This window comes from Botryllus schlosseri, chromosome 7, assembly GCF_051294905.1.
Source record: "Botryllus schlosseri isolate E-star chromosome 7, Bs_hap1, whole genome shotgun sequence".
NCBI classification, from domain to species: domain Eukaryota; kingdom Metazoa; phylum Chordata; class Ascidiacea; order Stolidobranchia; family Styelidae; genus Botryllus; species Botryllus schlosseri.
The window spans coordinates 10,424,211-10,445,723 of NC_137242.1; the positions used below are offsets into that span (position 1 = coordinate 10,424,211).

The window sequence follows — 21,513 nt, forward strand, 5'->3', positions numbered from 1 at the left end:
CCAAACTTTGATTTTGTGGTTAGGAGAGTAATTTTTTGAATTTGCTAGTATGTTCAATATTGTGCATGGTTATACAGATTTACCCTATACAAAATTTATATTTACATAACTGTCTTTGATCGCTGGTACATGGTACATGGTTTCATGGACATTCTGCACCCCATGTTTCCATACGACTTTAGCGATCCACTCCGTCACCACCTTTATCCAATGCTTTCACAAAGTGCCAAGTTTTATGTGAAGGGGAGGCATAAGCACTTTGTTTGGGTTAATCTACCGAGTTTGCTTTACGTTTTCTCTCCAACAATAAATTCGTTTCGTTTTGGTCATTTTTTGCTTTTTGTAGTGTTCTGGGGGTAGCCCAACTATCCTAAAGGCAAAGGTGCCAAGGATATTTGTTGAACCACCCCTCTAGTATACTATCAAAAACTCTACCATTTTCAAGTCCACAGTTAGTTCCCAGTTATAATAAAAAATATTATAAAATTATCATTTGCAAATCATAAAATATCAAAACCTCAAAAATCAACCCTGCAAACAGAAGTATCAATAAAATGGCAAATATCTCAGTGTATAGTAACATTTGAAAGTGATTAACATCAATATTGGATGCTCATTAGCAATATTTTTGATATCTTTTCTCAAAAATAGTGCCATTTTAGAATTTCATTCTCTAAACCACAAAGGCAAAGTTTATATGGAAAATTTTTTTGTTGTTATGGTTTTATTGTGTATTGTTTGTAGTTGTTTTATCTGGATCCTAAGAGTTTTAAAAAATGACGTCAAAAGGGCATTATTCTCTGGATCTTGATGAAGTTGGTCATATGAAAAAGATATTTCAGAATCTCAATTCAATGAGAAAACAAAGAAGAAACTGTGATCTCATCATCAGTGTGGAAGGGAAAGAAATTCATGCAAACAAAGATATATTGGCTGCTGCCTCTGACTATTTCGATGCGATGTTTTCTCACAATACTACTGAGAATGAAAGCGGAGTTGTAGAGATGCAAGGAGTTTCATATATAGCTCTCATGAAGTGTGTAGATTTTATCTACAGTGGAAAAATGTCAACCTGTGAAGAATGTGAAGATTTGCTGTATGCAGCCAGTTTGTTGCAATTGGCTGATATTTGCGAAAAAATCCAACCATTTTTAATATCCAGATTAGATTGTGAGTCCTTTTTCGAAATGCGAAAGATTAGCGAAAAATTTTCACTGGATGCGCTTACGGTACATTGTGATAATTTTGCTATTCGCAACCTCCAGTCATTGGCTGATAAAGAACAGTTTGTGGACTTGGATTATCAGTACGTATCTCACCTCCTTATGTCTAGTGCTGCCACAGCAGACTTGAAATTGTTAATTGCGCTTAAATGGTTGAATCACAATTCAAAAGAAAGAGAAGTTCACCTGATGAAAATGGTTGGTTTGATTGACATGGAAAAAGTATCTCGAGTTTTTTGCAGACAATTGGCTGAGAGTGAGCCTATTTGCAAGAGGTCCTCTGAATTCATGACACAGATAGTTCTGGCATTAACGGCAACAGACGACACTACAGCAGCCAACTCATTGATCCTGTTTCATGATGATGGCCATCGTACTTATATTTTAAATAACAGACAACTGGAGCAGCAGCAATTTTCATTACCCTTTGAGAGCGATAAATTTTCAACATGTGTTGTTGATAAGTATCTCTATGCTATTGTATGGTATTCCACTGAGATTTATGCCCTTAATACCGAAAGCTGGAAATGGCGACAATTTCGTGATAGTAAACACTGCCATAAGGGATGTTTGCAATGTGTTGCTCATGAAGGAAAAATCTATGTTGGCGGACACAACCACTTACAAAGGTTTGAGATTGCATTGAATAGATGGGAAACTATGAAGCTCGACTCCACTATTTGTAATTTGTCCTCTCTGGTTGTGTATAATAATCGTTTATATGTTATTGGTGGAAGGCAAATGTATTTTGAAGCTATAAAATCAGTTTCAAGCTGTTCTCTCATATCTTTATCATGGGAAAAAGAACCACAGCTTCGGATCGCGAGGCATTCATCATCTGCGACCATACTGAATGGTAAAATCTATGTTGCTGGTGGGATGGATGGTTGTGAATTTTTAACTAACTTTGAAATGTATGATATCCGAACAAAGATTTGGAATGAACTGCCGCAAATGTTGAATCCTGGATGGGATTTTCGTCTTCTTGTCGTTAATCAGAAATTATATGCTGTTGGTACCGGTACAAAAAAAAGCTGCATCGACGTGTTTGATCCCACTGATGGAAAGTGGAGCGAACATCCTATTCAACTATATAGCCATAATGTTCGTGTTGTGGGCACGGCTACCATTTCATTCCAACAAAAATGTGTTGATGTTACATAAAAGTACGGGTGCAAGTAAAGTGTGGAGATGTCAGAGTGAAGCGTGAATTGATTTTTTAGGCTTTGGACTGAAGATTCAAAAGAGGTAATTGAAAATCTTCTGTTGGTATCAATGAGTACTGTGTTATTGTGGAATGACTGTCTCTTAACTTACTCCAGTATTACGGGTACAGTAACTTTATACCAAGTAGTTTTTTGTACTTTTCATTTCAGTGTTTATATCATCCCTCATATTATTTTCCTTGGGCAGAGTTCGTGTTTAAAAAGGCATTCAATCAAGATAGCCGTTAAAACATTGTCTGAAACTGAAGCAAATGTCTCAAATCCCATCCTTCAGAACACTATACCCAATTTCCCCTTTGAGAATTGTGAGTTTTCCATCGAAGTTCCATCAATCGGTGGTCGCAGCAAAAATGGTTGATGTGTGTAGTAAGATCCAGCTATTTCTACTATCTCGATTAGATTGTGATTCATTTTTTGTCTTTCGAACGTTTTTCGAAATTTTTTCACTAGATGTACTAACAGTAGGCCTACATTGCTGAATTTGCCGCTAAAAATCTTCAAACTTATCTGGAAATGAAGAGTTTTCTTACTTGGATGATCAGTATGTATCCCATCTCCTTGGGTGAAGTACGGACTCTGCCGACTTTGCATTTAAATGGATGAATCACAATTCCGAAGAAATTACAGTGTGTTGCTCATGACAGCAAAATTCATATAAGCAGGAAGAATCACTTACTAAAGTTTGAGATTGCATTGAATACATGGGAAACTACCGTAAACCGGGGTAACTTTGGTTATTGATGGACAAGGGTTGCCGCTGGATGCCCAATTCTTTTTCATGAGGCAACAGTACCACAAGTAGTCTCAATAAAAGGTGGATTCATTTCACTACCGGTACCAGATAAACTTGACCCAACATTAATAAATTAATGGCGGAGGTCAATTTCATCAAAATTGATGGCCAATAAACTTCTAACAATCAAACATAGGTAGCATGGGATTCATAGATTCAAAACTTGGCAGCAGATACCTCTAAGTAGTCAATCCATGACAAAAATCTCAGTGGGCTCATCCCTAGATCAATACAAGAAAATGTGATGTCCGAAGTTACCCCGTCAAATTTTCTCAGAAAGGGGTAACTTTGGACTGTGAAAAATGTGATATTTAGAGCTCTGGAAAGTGGCTGGTTCATTTGTGTCAAAGTGTATCGTCAACTATATTCCTTAGGACAGGCCTGATTGCTTCTCAAAATGGAGTTAGAAGGTTCATAAATTAAGAGTAGGCTATGCCAAAATATGAAAAAATGTGTAGGCAATGAGCTGAGAGATTGTAATCGGGTGTAAGCTACTTATCACATACTCCTAAAGATGCGCCGGCTGAATATGGGATATCGTAAATTACAACAAATATATCCATCAGAGGACATAGGAAACGGAAAATGTATCTTTTTAAGAACAGTAATATATTTAAAATCGTCAATAAATCATGGTAACATGGACATTCGAACTTTGGTGAAAAATGGTCGACGTTTTTTGAGTTTCATCCTATTTTATAATTTTTCAAACTATTTTTTTGTGAATTTTTTTCTGGCAAAATTTTTGAGTGAATTTTTTTCTTGGTGCTTATAATAGATCCAAATGTCGCTGTCGATTGCTGACACTGCCAGTAGGATAACCCTATCACCATATGTTATTTATAAGTCCTAATTGGCAAAGGCATCAACTCTTGCCAAATAAGCCTCATTTACGAGGTTTCATAAACAGTAGAGTGTAAAGGCATACAAAAAACTACAGTGTCCAAAGCTTTGGACACGGATAATTTACAAAAATAAGGTACTTATTTATGACCATGAAGATTTTGGATTAGGTAATTCTAATCTTTGCTCCATGACCCCTGAATGATACAAAACTTGCCTCCCCTACACCCTAGCATTTCCAAGATACAAAGCGGAATTGTTGAAAATTGTCTAAAGTTACCCCGGTTTACGGTATTGATTTTGGCTTCACTATTTGCAATTTATCCTCTGATAGTTCATAATAATCGCTTATATGTAATTGGTGGATGGCATGGATCATTTGCAGGTCTGAAAGCAGCTTCTAGCTGATCTCTCAACTCTCTGTTGTGGGAAAAAGAATCACAACTTTGTGTAGCAAGGCACTCTTTGTCAGCAACTGCCTCGAGTGAAAAAAAATATTATATTGCGGGGGGATTCAACAATCATGTCATTTTATCCAAGATTGAAATGAATGATGATAAAACGAAGACTTGGACTGAGCTTCCGCAAATGTTCAATCCTGGAGGCGACTTTTGTCTTGTTGTTGTTAATCGGAAGCTATACGCTGTTGGTACCGGAATAAATAGCTGTTTTTTTTTATCCTAAAGACGGAAAGTAGAGAGAGCATCCAATTCAACAATATAGCCATGTCTTGATTTTTGTGACCCGTGAATGATACTTGTACTATTCAACCCTTTGTTAAGTCATTACCACCGGTACTCAAGGACTCCAATTACCTGTGTCGTTTTTCTGCTGCTTCTCAACTTAAAGAGATGTTTTGCAAGTAGATGCAGCGGGGGTGAAGTGACATCTTCAGCAGCACTTGAGACCTGGCGAGCCGTAGGCGGGTAGCGAGTTAGTGACCAGGGCCATACCCCTATCAATTCATAAGAAGCCATTTATATCCTTCCTTTCCATTGTTACCTTGTCTTTTGAATTGATGAATCATCATTTGGATATTTCATCCCTTAATATTACTATATTTATGTATTTATGGTAGCATCGCCATGTTTCTTATTTGCTCTGTACTGCCTCCATGTTATATATTTGCTTTTTCAATCCTTTTGTCAAGTATGCTCTTCCAAGAACTTGGCCGCTGTCCATATTGATATATTGATAGTCTACTGGGAATCAATGCATTATATGGTAAACTAGAACAGTGCTCTTCAACCTTTTTCGACGTGGTACACCCTTTTAACGTTTCCTCAAAACTCGTACACCCCTGTTCATTAGGGGTCTTCAAAAATGACTATTTTTCTCAAATCATACTGGCTACTTGATAAAATTGTTAGGTTACTTAACTTTAGCCTACACACCAAATTTGGTTCAATTCCAACTAGTAGCCGCCTTGCTACGGGAGAAGAAAGTTTCTATTTATTATAAAAAATGAATAACGAAAAATTTGAAATTTTTCTGTTCACCCCATGAAAGTATTAGGTTGTCTATAAAACTATGTTCTTCAAATTTGGTTCAATTCCGACCGGTAGAAGCGTAGTTATTGCCGTCAAAAAATTTGGATTTGAATAAAATAGTATTTGGTCACAGAGTCTATTCGCAGCCAGTCAGACAGACCGCCACGCAAATTGGAATTTATTTTGTGTCAGAGCAAAAACAGCATGACATTACGAACGATAATCAACCTAAATGTAACAGCATTGGGGAGAGAATAGGTAAAGCTACTGCTGCAGAAGCGGTAATTCAGATCAGCGATGATAGCAGGCGCACCAGCCTACTGCGTATCAGGCCTGCCCCACACCACACACAGTCGATAGTAGCACGTGGGCTGCAAGAGATGTCAGTAACCTCTGATTGTATGCCGCTATACACAGTCTATTGTCGCTAATTTACATCAGTAATAACAAAATTATAAATTGCAAATGTATGTCGAAAGATTGGACTTACAATGGGCATTTTGAAACGAAAGGATTTCGATTTCAACATGGAAGCTGTTTCGACCCTGGCTGGCTACGTCACTTTATTTATGTGCATTGCGGTAATTATTAACGTCAGGTAGGAAGTACAGATTTAAAAAGTCTGAGCTATCGCGGCGGTTTCCTCAAAAATCACTAAAATACAAATGACTAGCTGAACACATGTTTGTTAACTGCATACTTTCCAACACCAAACGGAACCATTGGTCTATTGCCGACGGTTAAATCAATAGAAGAAATATTTGCTTGTGACATCACAATCAAGCGGTGTACAGTATTACACTTGAGATAACATTGTACCATATTGCTCATTCACCTGTGCGTCAACCTGTACTGACCTATAAACCTGCCTTTGTGATAGCTAGCCATCGGCTCATTGTTACTCGGATCTGGTACACCCCTGTACACCCCATCCGAGTGGTACACCCTTTGCAAATTCTGGTACACCCTAGGGTGTACGACAACCCCGGTTGAAGAGCACTGAACTAGAATATCCTCACCATCATTGATGTGTGACGGTCCTAGGTCACTGCCTTAGTTATACTCTGTGCATTCCTGTTCCATTAAGACAAATTTGTGCCTACATGATACTATACCTGTGTAACTGTGTATGCTTTTCATGGAAGTATGAAATATCTGCCCTTTATATAAATCTTGAAATTTCAGTGTGTTAATTGCTTTGCAACGCTTATGTCAGTTAGGACGCATGTGATTTCATCCTCGCAAGGGTATTTACATCGAATCGGAGTTCTCATTCCTTGCAATCTGCATTCTCGAATTTTTCTGTTTCAAAATTGTAGCAGTGGCTCTGTTCTGTGGGCCAAAGGACACATTCAGATCGGATGTCCTTGCCCCAATGCCTCCCTACTCCTTTGGTAGTTTATATCTAAGGTTGCCGTAATCGGCAATACGATATCAAACTGTAGTGTCGTTATTGCTTGCTGTTGACCCAATTTTGTCGGATTAATCAGACATTGCACTAGGTACAACTACTAGCAACAACTGCTGCACACCTCAACGGACAATAAGGCCGTGACTTGGGCTTGATAAATGTGAGGACCTCTTTGTTCTTTATTTAGCTACCGTATCTATTTTATGAAAACCAACATTATTTACAACTTACGATATTTATTAATGCCTTTTATCCATGTGACTTTTTAGAATATAGGCATTATTATACTACGAGATAAAATAAGAACGTGACTTACTGTATATCGGAAACCTTTCCTTCGGATCGTAATCAAGATGACTGGTAAAGAAGAATATTCCCTGGATCTTGATGAAGTGGATCACATGAGGAAGATATTTGAGAATCTCGATTCCATGAGAAAACTTGGGAAAAACTGCGATCTCATCATCAATGTGGAAGGGAAACAAATTCATGCGAACAAAGATATATTGTGTGCCGCGTCAGATTATTTCAATGCCATGTTTTCTCACGATACTGCTGAAAATGAAAGCGGTATTGTAGAGATGCAAGGAGTTACATATGTTGCTCTCATGAAGTGTATAGATTTTATTTACTCTGGCAAATTGTCTACCTGTGAAGAAGAATGTGAAAATTTGCTATATGCAGCCAGATTGCTGCAATTGATTGATATTTGTGAGAAAATCCAACCATTTCTGATGTCAAGGTTGGATTGTCAGTCCTTTTTCAGCACGAGAAAGATAAGTGAAACATTTTCGCTGAATGCACTAACTGCACATTGTGATAATTTTGCCATTAGCAATCTCCAGTCTTTGGCTGATGAAGAGCAGTTTGGACAAATTAATTATCAGTACATATCTCACCTTCTATCGTCCAGTTCTGCTACAGCAGACTCAAAATTATCAATTGGGCTCAAATGGATTAATCACAATTCCAAAGAAAGAGATGTGTACCTGATGAAAATGGTTAGTCTGATTGACATGGAAAAAGCATCAAGAGCTTATTGTCGACAATTAGCGGAGAGTGAGCCACTATGCCAGAGGTCCGGCGAATTCATGACAAAGGTAGTTCTGGCATTAACGGCACCTGAAAAACCTATTGCTGTAGAAAACGAAAATCACTCTGCTGCTGATGACTTGTCACCGAACACATTAATGCTGTTTCATGAAGATACCCGTCGTACGTATTTTCTAAATGACAAACTACTGAGACGACAGGATTTGCCATTACCTGTTGAAAATTCCAATTTTTCAACATGCTTTCTTGATAAAGTTTTGTATGTTATCCCCTGGAATTCCACACAGATTCACGCTCTGAATACTGAAAACTGGCAATGGCATCAACTAAGTGACAGTAGCCACTGTTATGGTACATATTTGGATTGTGTTGGTCACGTTGGAAAAATATATGTTGGTGGGATGAACCAGTTACAAAGGTTTGACATAGCATTAGATAGGTGGCAAACTATAGATCTTGACTCCAATATTTGTAATTCTTCTTCCCTTGTTGTTTGGAAAAAATGCCTATATATTATCGGCGGAATGCGTGAAGGCTTTGGATCATTGGTATCTTCAGACGCCATGGTAAGTTGCTCTCTTGACTCTTTGCATTGGACCGAAGAAGCGCAACTTCATATTGCAAGGCACAATTCATCTGCAACTGTGTTCAATAATAAAATCTACGTTGCCGGAGGAAAGGATGATCTTGAAAACATCTTGACCAACTTTGATGTGTATGATGGACAAACAAAGATTTGGACTGAGCTACAACAAATGAGCAATCCTAGGTGTGATTTTCGTCTTCTTGTTGTTAATCAAACACTATATGCTGTTGGTAATGGATTGGAAAGAAGCTGTATTGATATCTTTGATCCTATATATGGTACATGGAGTTCACATCCCAACAGACAATTTTCAGATATCACTATTGTGGCCGGGGCGACTGTTTCATTTCATGTATAAGAATGAAGATATTGTCACCACTGTACACATTGTTTTACTAGGAATGAAGTTTTACGCTCCTATTGCATTTTAATAGTGATAGGACGCTGAGAAAGTTTCGTTATATTTTAGCGACTTCATTTCTAGCACGTGCCTTTTACTACTATCTGTGACAGGGGTCACCCACTTTATTGAAGCCGTATGGGTTCACTTGAACGCCAAATATCGATGTTAAATCGATTACCGGGTCACTTCACATCGGTGACAGATCTTGTGGTTTCTTTGTCATGACTGTTAGCTTGTGAAATACATTGGGCATGACTGTTTCTAATTGTTGAAACAGAATATCGTATTTCAAAACTGGACTACACCAAGTCCTTTCGACTCCTTCCTATCCTTTCATTATATGGCAATCTTGTACTGTTCTGAATTGATAAATGAAAGAATGATATTGTCGATATTTTATTAAATCTATCGGCACATCAAAATGGGTTGCAACGGCGGATCTTACATCTTCTTTGTATCTTGATGCTGCCAAATTTCTTGCTTTTGCTGCTTGCATCCATGCAGCTTGAATTTTTGATATTTGTGTCTAGCATGCTCTTCAAGTTCAATTTTTTTCAGTTTCAATGTGGTTGCACTGACCAACTCAGTGTCCAGCTCAAATCATTGAAAATTTTTCTCAAAGTTAACCATGTGTATAAATATATTCTAATTTGTATATTTTCTTATGAACAATCCAAATGAGATTAATTTATTGTATATCTTGTAAAATTAGGACGTGCTCCAAATTCGAGGTATCCAAATTTTAAAATAAGTGTATTTTGTGAGCTTTTAACAGTGAAATGGAATGCATAATTCATTTAAGGTATCATTTGAAAGCTGTTGACATCTACTTTCATTTTCATTAGGTATCACGATTTCTTCACAATTATTACCTTACATCAGGGGTGGGCAATTATTTTTCCCCGCGGGCCAAATAAGTTACAGAAAATACGTTGGCGGGCCGAGTCAAAATGTGAAGGTATATTCTCCAGCGTATTAATTTTATCTCTGATTTGAAAGCATGGAATTCAATGTTAATAAATGCTGCTTAGGGGATGTGTTGATATCAGATAATGAGAAAATGACGGATAATTACCAGCAAAAAATAATCTATTTGTTTTCCGTCGTAATTCAAAACAATGTTAAACATGATACATTTTGAATTCTCTTTAATCCAGGTTTTTATAGGAAGACATTAAAAGGTATTTGGGATACTGCAAAGCTTATTGTATCGATCGCTGACTTCCGAACAGTTGCGGCTTGGTGAAATCGACATATATATATATCAATTTCGGCCAACGTGAAGCAATACTTTTGGTCTAGGTTTCCTTGCCGTCGAGATTTTTAACATCACACTTCGAAGAGTCACATATGTTCGCCGAAACGTCATTGTCAACGCCTTGGTGTGTCGTGACGCAGTAACGGCCGATGCCGAAATGCTGATCTCTATAAATTATGCGTTTTTTTCTTTTCGGGAGAAGGATACCCATATTAATAAAAAAATTGAATAAAGTTTCATAAAGTATAGAATTCATGGTGATTTACGAAAACATTTTTCCCCCCTTTGAGCTCGCGCCCCCTCCAATTGGGGGGTTTGGGTTTGTGGCAGTTGCGGTACTGTTTTAATGCTCCATACCGTCTTTGCATTTCAACTTTCGGCATTCTATTTACGACATGCCCGTTCATCATTTATGGATTATGATGTCTCATAGTACAAACGAGCACTGATTGACTTGTTTGACGAATTAGGTATTTCGAAACATAGCCTATCACGAAACAATTTGAAGCACGGACCGTGTAATGCGTAATGTGACGACATGCCCGTTCATCCTTTATGGATTATGATTTCTCATAGTACAAACGAGCTCTGATTGACTTGTTTGACGAATTAGGTATTTCGAAACATAGCCTATCACGAAACAATTTGAAGCACAGACCGTGTAATGCGTAATGTGACAATGGCAAGAAAGAAGGTTTGAACTAAACTATATGGAAATACTGACTTATTGTGATTTTAATTGTTACGACATACTTTGCTACATTGGCTTTATTTGGAATCTGGATTACGCTTGCGAGGGACGTAGACTGCGTAAACGCGACATATTAATGAACACTGAACAGGCTTCAAAGTAAACCAATTTCCATTCCAGCTCAGTTTATATACCAGCTTATGGTGTTATTCCACGCAGCATTATTCAAAAGTAGGTTTTATGTTTTGAATTCCAAGAAACGGGCACGCGGGCCGCTCAAACTCGCTCCGCGGGCCGCAATTTGCCCAGGTGTGCCTTACATGGTTGACCGTGCTTGAAAAGTGTACTTTTTAAACTCCTAGAGTCTTGTACTGTGGACTGGATTGCTGTGAAATGAATTGTTCAGTTTGAAATTAATCCACATTGCTTGGGAACTGCAAGTAATTCACATTATGAAACATGTGATTGATTGTTGCTGGAATTACCCAACAGGGAGTTGCTCATTGTACAGATTTTTCATGATATTTGAATCTAGTGAATTGATGTCAATCCTTTGCATGATCGCTGTGTTTGTATGTTATAAGTCCGATAACTTGATCTTTGTCCATAACAGTGTAAGTCATGTCTGTTTTTCTTCACTTTCAATTTTTAAAGCCGTTCTAATATTCTATTCTTTGATTTGTCAGCAATTTCTGCTCATTTTTATTGTTGTAGGCCTACTTGCCTAGTTGTCACGGAAATTGTGAATTTTAAAGATTCAAGTAAAAGTGTAGAATTTTTGTGATTGCTCAGCATTATTTGATAGTCTGGTCATTTGTTTTATCCGTCTAGCTTTTTACAATATAAGAAATATTAGGCTAAATTAAAAGATAAAATAAAAACTCAACTTGCAGTGGAAACTAATCACCTGGATCCTAATAGTTTGTAAAAAAGATCGTTGAAAAGACACTATTCTCTGGATCTTAATGAAGTTGGTAATATAAGAAAAGAGAGAAGAAACTTTGATCTCATCATCAGCGTGGAAGGAAAGAAAATCATGCCAACAAAGATTTGTTATGTGCCGCTTCTGACTATTTCAATGCAATGTTTTCTCACAATACTTCAGAGAATGAAAGCGGAGTTGTAGAGATGCAAGGAGTTTCGTATGTTCATCTCATCAAATGCATAGATTTTATTGACATGGGCAAAATGTCTACCTGCGAGGAAGAATGTGAAGATTTGCTGTATACAGCCTGCTTATTGCAATTGGTTGATATTTTCGAGAAAATTCAGTCATTTTTAATGTCCAGATTGAATTGTGAGACCTTTTTTGCCATGCGGAGGATCTACGAAAAATTTTCACTGGATGCACTGGCGGGTTAGTTGGGGTAGCTGGTTGAATTCTACTCAATATGATGCCGTGAGACCTCCACAAGTTAAAGAAATACTCAATGCATAGGAAGTTGAAGGAGTCATTCTAAAGAGCGTCCAAAATTCAGTCAACGATGTAAAGTTGTCTTTAGTCAGTTAACAGAAATATGCCTCCACTATAACAATACTTCAAACTTAATACTCAAAATGGAAAGTTGTACGTACACCATCAAAGAGGCTCATGCTGATCTAAATGCCCTTGATTTCGGAAAAGATCCGTTTGAGCTCAGAAATTACATCAAGAAGCGATTGGACAAAGACGACATGATACCAATTATGGAGCTACAAAGACGAGACATTTCACCAGCGCTTTATGCAAAACTGCAGAAGTGTCAACCAACATCAGTGTCTTTGGAGCACTCAATTTCCTTACACAAGTCATTTTACGTCCAAATCGTAACTTCAAAGACTCTAACATTCCAGACTACATGAAACTGTCATGTAACAGTGGCTTAAAATCAAAGATGGATGTGCATTACTGTTATGTTGCGTATGTTTTACTTTTTAATTCCGTGAGTGACGTTGTTCACAGGTAACAAAACACAATTTTCACATAAAGTCATATAAAGTCATATTTTCCAAAAAATATAGTCATATTCTTGATTTTTCAAGGTCATATAAAAATGGCCCTAGTTATAACATCAGGTAAAATTGCAATGCCAACCAAAATTTGATTAGCCTGACCTCAAAATTTGATGATGACCAAAAGATGAGTTCTGACGCATTGGCGATGTTAGGGGCCAGCTACATTTATCGCAGATCTTCGTATATGACCATGAAGTAGTATCTTTGGCAGCAGATTTATTTGACTTGAAATTTTTCTTAGCACTTTCCATGATTTATTGTCACTTGATTTCTTGCATTTAGTATTGGATCCCCTCCTAAAAATTATAAATACACGTAATTCACTGAATTTAGTCTAACTATACTCGCAATTGGGAGATAACGTGTCGTCCAACATGTGACTTCGCTTGTGTGCTCGCAGCGAGATCGCTGGCGATGAAACATTTGCACAAAATGGAGGAGGCATGTTCACAGAAGCCGTCGATATTGCTATGTCTAAACGCCGAATAATCCTGTCCTTGCGAAATGAGCCCAGTGGTATACAGAGGCGACCCCCAATATATGCAAGTAATATATTTATTGATCGAGTTCTTTTATTACCTTTGAAAAAATTTCGCGCTTCGCCCGACCAGTAGGCCTACTCCGATGCACACTGCACAGTTGCCAGATAAAACTAGATGCGAGTAAAGTGTGGTTACATTCAACAAATTGACACAATTTCACTTGATAACATGAAAATATCAATGAGTGGCGACCGGCGAGAATCAATGTTGTGTGTCTTGTGAGGTAATGGACTGAAGATTCAGAGAAGCTAATTCCAAACCTTCGATGTTATCAATGACAACCATGTGACTTTCATTTGGGGTAACTTTGGAAATGGTAATTTTTTGTTCTTGTTTTCATTTCAGTGTTTATAATATCCCTCATGTTTTAATAGGATTTAATCAAGATAGCTGTTAAAAACTGCCTGAAAATGAAGCAAAATTTTACAGGCCTGTCATGCAGAACACTCTATCCGATTTCCCTTTTTTTTAAAGGATTTTGGGTTGTCCATTAATGTTAATAACACTGATAACTACTTTTATAAGATATTCCATATATGTCTCCTCGAATGGGGATTTATACAGAACGTATGGTGTTGAGATGACCGATTGGCAGTCCCCTTCAAAAACCGAGCTTTTTGGCGAGTTAGAGCGATAAATTGGTTATTTGAAAATTTCACTGCTCCTGTTAATTTTCACTTCTCTTTTCATATATCATCATATGGATGTTTTGTCGTGCAATTTACAGTATTTTCAGGAAGCGCATCTGTAGCTCTTTGATAAATTAAAAAATATATGTACATAATCTCTCAGCTTATTGTTGCCCATTTCTTATTATATTTTGGTAACCTAAACTATCCATCCACTGATCTTCTGGTATCCTTTTACAAAGCCATTTAGCCAGCTATTACCAAAATACACGATGATGCAGTTTGATACAGATAGAGTAGTGACATTCTATGATCTTGAAATAACATTGTCCACTGTTCAAAGTTACTCCTTCCTCATAAAATATTCTGGGTATACTCATCAAAGATGGGCCAGTTGAGATTTTTGCTGTAGGTTAAAACAACTAAAGGCACACTGCTGATAACTTCTGAACTTGTGGCTCACATACCATTAGGACAAATTGATAGGAGTTAAGATGATTTTGATGAAATGGTCCTTCTTGTTACTTTCTCCCTGAAGGTTAGCTTATCACGTAGTGACATCAATTCACCTTTTCTTGAGACTAGGCAAGTTCCTTCTTTCTTCTGAAAAAAAATGGACCTATAGCAACAACATTTTTCCTTCAATAATACTTGAAATATTTTAATCATGAACTGTCCAAAGTTGACGTCGTGTCAAAAATAACCCTGCTTTACGGGATACTTCTGTTTCTGCTCATTGTTATTTGAGGCTATTTGTGGATGTAACTTGTGGAAATGATTGTCGGGGATCTGGTTGTATTGAATTTTTGAAAATGCAAAATTAGTTCACTGTGCCCTAATTGTTGTATAAATAGTCCTATCAATTTTTGTTTTGTGTTTTATTATTGATAATATTTCTGTAATCTCTCCGAAATCAAATTCTAAATCGCTTTATATGTTGTTGTTTTAAAAGGTGATTGTATAATTGTAATGATATTTATATCTGGAATTATAAAATATTTGATGAATTTGGTAGAATATTATAATGTAAACGCGGGCTGGGCATGGCTCAACATCATTTATTCTCATTATATCATAAATTTGTGATGTTTTGAATTGATCAAGGTAAATAATTACAAACAACCAGTTGTTCTGTGTACGAAATTATGAATTAGTTGGGCGGTGGTAGCAAATATCGTATGGCATTTGCTCCAGATGACGCAAAGAGAAGAGAATCTCGAGAGTTCCATTAAATCAGTCACATCATTGAATAAGTGAGAAATTTCACCACACTCGGCAACTTCATGTAATCTGTAATTATGCTTTATCTGCTATCTTTGCTATATGCTATTTAACAATACAGAACTAAATATTTGTCATTGGTATCAAAGTTTTTGTCTAGCTTGTCTTTCCTGCCTCAACCATATCGATTATTTTGTGATCGCGCTGTGCATATTGATAGTCTTGTCATTTTGCTTGCAGCATTTTAGAATTTAGTTAACATCACATTCTGATATCAAATAACAACTAGGTTTATGTTGGAAACATGAACATCTGGACCCTATGATGGCTTTGAAAGAAGAATATTCTCTGGATATTGATGAAATTGTTCATATGAGGAAGATATTTAAGAATCTCGATTCCATGAGAAAACAGAGAAAAAACTGTGATCTCATTATCAATGTGGAAGGAAAACAAATTCACGCGAACAGAGATATATTGTGTGCTGCGTCAAATTATTTCAATGCCATGTTTTCCCACGATACTACTGAGAAGGAAAACGGAATTGTAGAGATGCAGGGAGTTTCGTATATTGCTCTACAAAAGTGTGTGAATTTTATTTACACTGGGAAATTATCAACTTGTGAAAAAGGATGTGAAGAATTGCTCTATGCAGCCAGCTTGTTGCAACTGGTTGATGTTTGTAATAAGATCCAGCCATTTTTAGTATCAAGGCTGGATTGCAAATCTTTTTTTGCCATAAGAAAGATTGGTGGAAAATTCTCTCTATCTGTGCTAACAGCACGCTGCGACAACTTCGCCATTGACAATCTTCAATCTGTGGCTGGAAATGAACAGTTCGCGGAATTGGATTATGAATATGTATCCCACCTTCTAAGATCAAGTGCTGCTATAGCTGACTCAAAGTTGTCGATTGGGCTCAAATGGATGAATCACAATCCCAAAGAAAGAGATGCATACTTGATGGAAATGGTCAGTTTGATCGATATGAATGAAATATCACGTGCTTATTGCAGACAATTAGCCCAAAGTGAGCCTTTGTGCAAGAGGTCGGCTGAATTCATGACGAAGATAGTTCTGGCGTTAACCGCACCTGAAAAACCACTTGTTGTAGTTAGTGAAGAACATTCTATAAAAGAGGTTACTTCATCCCATGACTCCTTGATCCTGTTTCATGATGATACCATTCGTACGTATATTCTAGACGACAAACGTCTTAAGCGGCAGGAGTTTTCATCACCTGTTCGAAACAACGTATTTTCGACATGTGATTTTGGTAAGGATGTGTTTGCTATCCTTTGGAATTCAACTGAAATCTATGCGCTCAATACTGAAAGCTGGAAATGGCGCAAACTCAGCGACAGTAATCAATTCCATGATGAATATTTGCAATGTGTAGCTCATGATGGAAACATATTTGTCGGTTGGGAAAACAAATTACAGAGGTTTGACATTGCATTGGATGAATGGGAATCAGTAGATCTTGACTCAACTGTTTGCGACATGTCTCCTCTGGTAGTTTACAAAAATCGCTTGTATATCATCGGTGGAGTGCTTGAAGGATTTGGAATACGTGCTGTTTCTAGCTGTTCTCTTGACCTGTTGCTTTGGGAAAAAGAATTGCAACTTTGTATTGCGAGGCACTCTTCATCTGCAACTGTCTTTAACAATAGAATCTATGTTGCTGGAGGTGAATCTATTTTGGATATTGCTATCGAGAGTACTGGGATATACAACTTCGAAATGTATGATGACAGAACAAAGACATGGACTGAGCTCCCACAAATGTTGAATCCTAGAACCGATTTTCGTCTTCTTGTGGTCAATCAAAAATTATGTGCCGTTGGGTGTGGAACAGGAAGGAGCTGTATTGATGTATTTGATCCCGAGGAGGGGAAATGGAGTGATCATCCTAATAAGCTGATCAGGGACATCAGTATTGCGGGCATGGCTACTGTTTCATTTCATGCTGGAGTTCGTTGATGCAAGATGGAATACCGTTATTTCCGTTTCTACAGACCGTGTTTGGACGGATATTTACAAATGTAGAAAAGTTTAATTTTGGAAGGTGGAATGTAAATATTTCTGGACAGTGATTTGTAACTGATTTGTTTGTAACTAGTTTTGTATTTTTGATAACGTTTTAGTGAGTTGATCTAAAGGCTTGTATTTATGGCGGGTGAATTTTTTACGAGGCTGACTCGACTCTCTCTTTGAAAAAGAGAAAAATGCAAATTGCTTCAATTTGCCCCGAGCTTCAAGCTTTTTCGTACAGCGAGTGTACCTGTACCGACTGATTTAGCGTTATTAAGGCTCGGAAGGGGTTTTCAGATCTGACTTTACTCCAGAATCATACATGTGACCGTACCATGTTCGTCATGCCAGACTGTTGACAAAGAATATTCTGGTTATCGCAATGCATTGTTGCAAGGTTGGAAAGTGTGTACATTTACATTAGGACTGCAGCATGTGTTAGTTACATGGTCATAAATGCCGAACCGCAGAAGATGACCGGTAAATTGGTCCATGTAAATTGATGTGTTTTTTGAGAATTTTACAATCTGTCTTCTGATGTCACGCCCAGATGTCTGTAACTTTGAGGCCTTATGACACACAAACTTCCTTTGAGTGCTTATCATGCATAGGTAGTTGTTCTGTGTAATGGCGTCTTTGGTTTGCTTTCAGGATGACTGACCACAATCTGACATATCAACCTCGCCTACCAACACACGCACCATTCATTTTTGTCGCTTACTTTTATGTTATCCTTTCTTTTATCCAGTGTGCATGCCTCTTATTTACGTGCTGTAGGCCAAGTTGGGTGTCTCATTAAAAGACTACTCCAAGTCGTTTCGGCACCCTCCTACCTTTTCATTATATATCGCAATCATGTGGTGTATTTATTTGATAATAATTGATATGAAAACAATGATGAAGATCAAATGAATAAGATCAGAATGGTGATTAGTCTGGTTCCAACATTGAAAAAAATAAACGATGGTTAATACCCCTGTTTAATCCCGGGTTGGAACCAAGTCACAAGGCTCCGACTCCCAAGGCAATTTTACATTTATGGTTTTGACTCGAGTGAAGTCGAGTAATTTTCGATTTACCGTCAAGTACGAGTCCAAGTTACAGTTCAAAGGTCCGAGTCATAGTGTTCACTGTTCATTATGGAGTTCAAGTCATGTGCAAATCACTTTTTTACGAGTCTAGTGTGACATCGAATGCATCGCATATACTAATTTTTTTCACTTGTTTAACATGTTTATTTAAACCGGCAAAATAGCCTACATCCGAGGAAGGCATACAACATATCAATTGAAACAAAACAAAGCTAAGCAAAATATGCAATGCTCAGTTTGTTTGTTTTGTGGTACTGATGGTGTTTGTCGACAACAATGGTCATGTACACCAGGCCAATATTCCTTGTTTCTGCTTCCGTATTAGCCGACTTCTATTTGGTTTGTTTCAATTGTGTCTTTGTAAATTGGCATTTTTGCCATAATTACATTCGCTTCAGTTTTAGAATACCGTACTACCGATACTCAATGATCCGTTCATTTTCTACACAGGTATTTTTCTTTTCTCACGTAACATTCCTTGTCTGTACTAGCTAATTCATTGACTAAAAGGGCTGTCAGTCATGTCCAACCGTCGCGAATACGAGTTGAACTTAGATGAAGTGGTGCATTTCAAAGCCTTAATGACAAAGCTCAAGTCAATGATGGAGGAAAATAAGTGTTGTGATGTCATCATCAGTGTTGATGGCAAAGATATCCATGCCCACAAAAACGTGATATGCGCAGCGTCCAATTACTTCAATGCCATGTTCTCTCATGACACGTTAGAGAAACAGAGAGGTGTTGTTGTAATGAAAGATGTCAAGTATTATGCTGTTGAAAAATGCATTGAATACATCTACAGTGGAAAACTCTCCGTGTCTGTTAGTCAGTGCGATGACCTTTTGACATGCGCAAGTATAATGCAGCTAATCGACGCTTCTGAAAAAATTGAAAATTTCCTGAAAAATATTCTCAATGTTGAGAACTTCTATCTCATTAATGATGTTGCTGTCAAGTTTTCGCTGAATAGCTTGAAAGACACTTGTAGTAGATTTTCTTCTTTTCACATTGGTTCACTATCCAAAATCGATCTTTTCAACTCAATGGACTTGGGTTTCGTATCTTCTTTAATATCATCGAATTCGGCATCCATAACGGAAGATGACAAACTTGCCTGTGTTATCCAATGGGTGAATTCTGATTTGAGGAACCGTGAGGCATATTTGACTGATTTACTTTACAATGTGCAAGCCCCAAAGTTAACCCCTGGATATTGCAAGTATCTAATGGAAGAAGAGCGGCTGTGCAATACATCTATCCAGCTAGTGAGGCATCTCTTCTTGGCAGTTGCACCATCAGGAAGCGTTACAAAAATCCGTCCTGGAGAAATCCTGTGTGACAAGAAATTTCAGTCTGCAAATTCGTTGATTCTTTTTGATTGCGCTGATGATACTATTTCTTCCTTTTCCCCATCTAATAGAACAATAACGCCAATGCATGAGTATCATGAGAAAATGAATTCACAAGGATTCTGGACTTGCTCCTTCGATAACATTTTGTATGTTGTATTTGATGATAAAAAAGTACTTATACTTGACATGAGTAATTCAAACCCGGAATGGAGGTCTTTTCCTGATACAGAATTTGAACATGGTGACGTTTGGATATGCACTATTTATGATAGCCACATTTATGTAGGAGGAGACAACCGCTTGGAAAGATGTAATTTGATAAAAGCTGAAACATGGGAAGAGATCGATCTAGCAAAAAGAATCTGTGATGATTCGGAATTTGTTGAATACCAAGATGGCTTGTTCATTATTGGAGGTCGAGATGAGGACGGACCTGCTGCAGCCGTGACAAAATTTCATAAAGATGAAGTAACCAACATCAGTCCCATGAATATTGCGAGGTGCAGTCCAGGAGTGGTTGTGTTTGGCCATAAGCTGTTTGTTGGAGGAGGAATTGATGATTACCCAGCCGTAGACTTGAATGTATTGGAATCGTACGATAGCAGGAACAACGTTTGGACCACCATACAATCTACAAATTTGTGTTTATCGTGTTTCAAGTTGTTTGTCATTGATTATGAAATGTACGCAGTTGGTTCTGAAAGTGACGATTTAACCATCAAAGCTCTCACTTTTGAAACAATGTCATGGAATGCTGTAAAAGTTATTTCTCAAGGTGATATATCTCATGAGGATACAGTGATTGCCAACTTGCAACTGAATACTATGATTTCAAGGAAGCATGATCCTTAGTGAATAAAATGCCTTGGATTGACAAATTTGTGTAAATGCAGTGCTTATCGTGTTTAACTCGTATCAATGCAATTTATATCATCCATTGTGAATTTCATTGTCATACTTGAAAGCAATGTCCCCTCTAAGCTGTGCACTAGGGCTGTTCAAAAATAACTTTTCTTCCCGGATTCCAGCCATTCACTGATTAAATTGTCAGGTTACCCTGAAAATCGCTGCACACCAAATTTGGTTCTATTCCAACAAGCATAAGACTCCGCAGATCCAATTGAAAAATTTAATTTATTATGAAATTGTTTAGCTGTCTTCGAAGACGATGCAAAACAAATTTGAGTCTATTCCAACTGGTAGAAGCGGAGATATTTGAGTTTTTCGTTGATAATCCCCGGATTATCCTTAATCTGATAATTATCAATGAAAAAAACAATGTTAGAACGCCCAGCGAGTTATATTCAATTAACACAGTCAAAAGTGCATGTGAAGACGGCTTATTCTGCATATGACGCAAAAAAAAGGTCAACTCAACAGAAAGTAGACGCGGAAACCAGTTTTCCGAGCACCTACCACCTCGGAAAATGACCTTTTTTCAGTAAATTTACCAGCGATCAGACTTAGGTGAATGATATTCCCGATTATGGGTCAATTAGTCGAAAAAGGTTCGGAACCACTGTTCTAACTTTTCAAGAAGTTGCCAAAGTATGAAATATGACCAGGATACATATAAAGCAACCGCAGAACATTGTTTTTGATGCATTGTTTCAGACATTCTTCTTCAGCTATATTGCAGTCTACCATAAAATAAGATCACTCGGTATTTTTC

At 37.5% G+C, this 21,513-nt stretch overlaps 5 protein-coding genes across 6 annotated transcripts in view; 4 read left to right on the plus strand and 1 right to left on the minus strand.

Moving 5' to 3' along the window:
• LOC145442513 (GATOR2 complex protein WDR59-like) overlaps window positions 1–21,513 on the minus strand; it is a 458,341-nt gene that overhangs the window by 68,145 nt on the left and 368,683 nt on the right. The window lies entirely within an intron of this gene.
• LOC145442537 (kelch-like protein 26) lies at window positions 724–7,262 on the plus strand. 2 transcript variants are annotated; one of them, XM_080320479.1, is made up of 3 exons: window positions 724–2,812; window positions 2,849–5,309; window positions 6,571–7,262. In XM_080320479.1, the coding sequence occupies exon 1, from the start codon at window positions 777–779 to the stop codon at window positions 2,385–2,387; it is 1,611 nt and encodes a 536-aa protein (XP_080176605.1). In that variant the 5' UTR covers window positions 724–776; the 3' UTR covers window positions 2,388–2,812; window positions 2,849–5,309; window positions 6,571–7,262. The 2 variants fall into 2 exon arrangements, with proteins under 2 accessions (XP_080176605.1, XP_080176604.1); XM_080320478.1 differs by having other exon boundaries at window positions 724–2,378.
• On the plus strand, window positions 5,366–11,808 carry LOC145442538 (kelch-like protein 36). Its single transcript, XM_080320480.1, has one exon. It carries the CDS (start codon window positions 7,340–7,342, stop codon window positions 8,981–8,983), a length of 1,644 nt encoding a protein of 547 aa, XP_080176606.1. The 5' UTR covers window positions 5,366–7,339; the 3' UTR covers window positions 8,984–11,808.
• LOC145442536 (kelch-like protein 30) lies at window positions 15,241–18,939 on the plus strand. The gene has a single exon (XM_080320477.1). The coding sequence runs from the start codon at window positions 15,686–15,688 to the stop codon at window positions 17,345–17,347; it is 1,662 nt and encodes a 553-aa protein (XP_080176603.1). The 5' UTR covers window positions 15,241–15,685; the 3' UTR covers window positions 17,348–18,939.
• On the plus strand, window positions 19,011–20,693 carry LOC145443482 (kelch-like protein 26). Its single transcript, XM_080321444.1, has one exon. It carries the CDS (start codon window positions 19,011–19,013, stop codon window positions 20,691–20,693), a length of 1,683 nt encoding a protein of 560 aa, XP_080177570.1.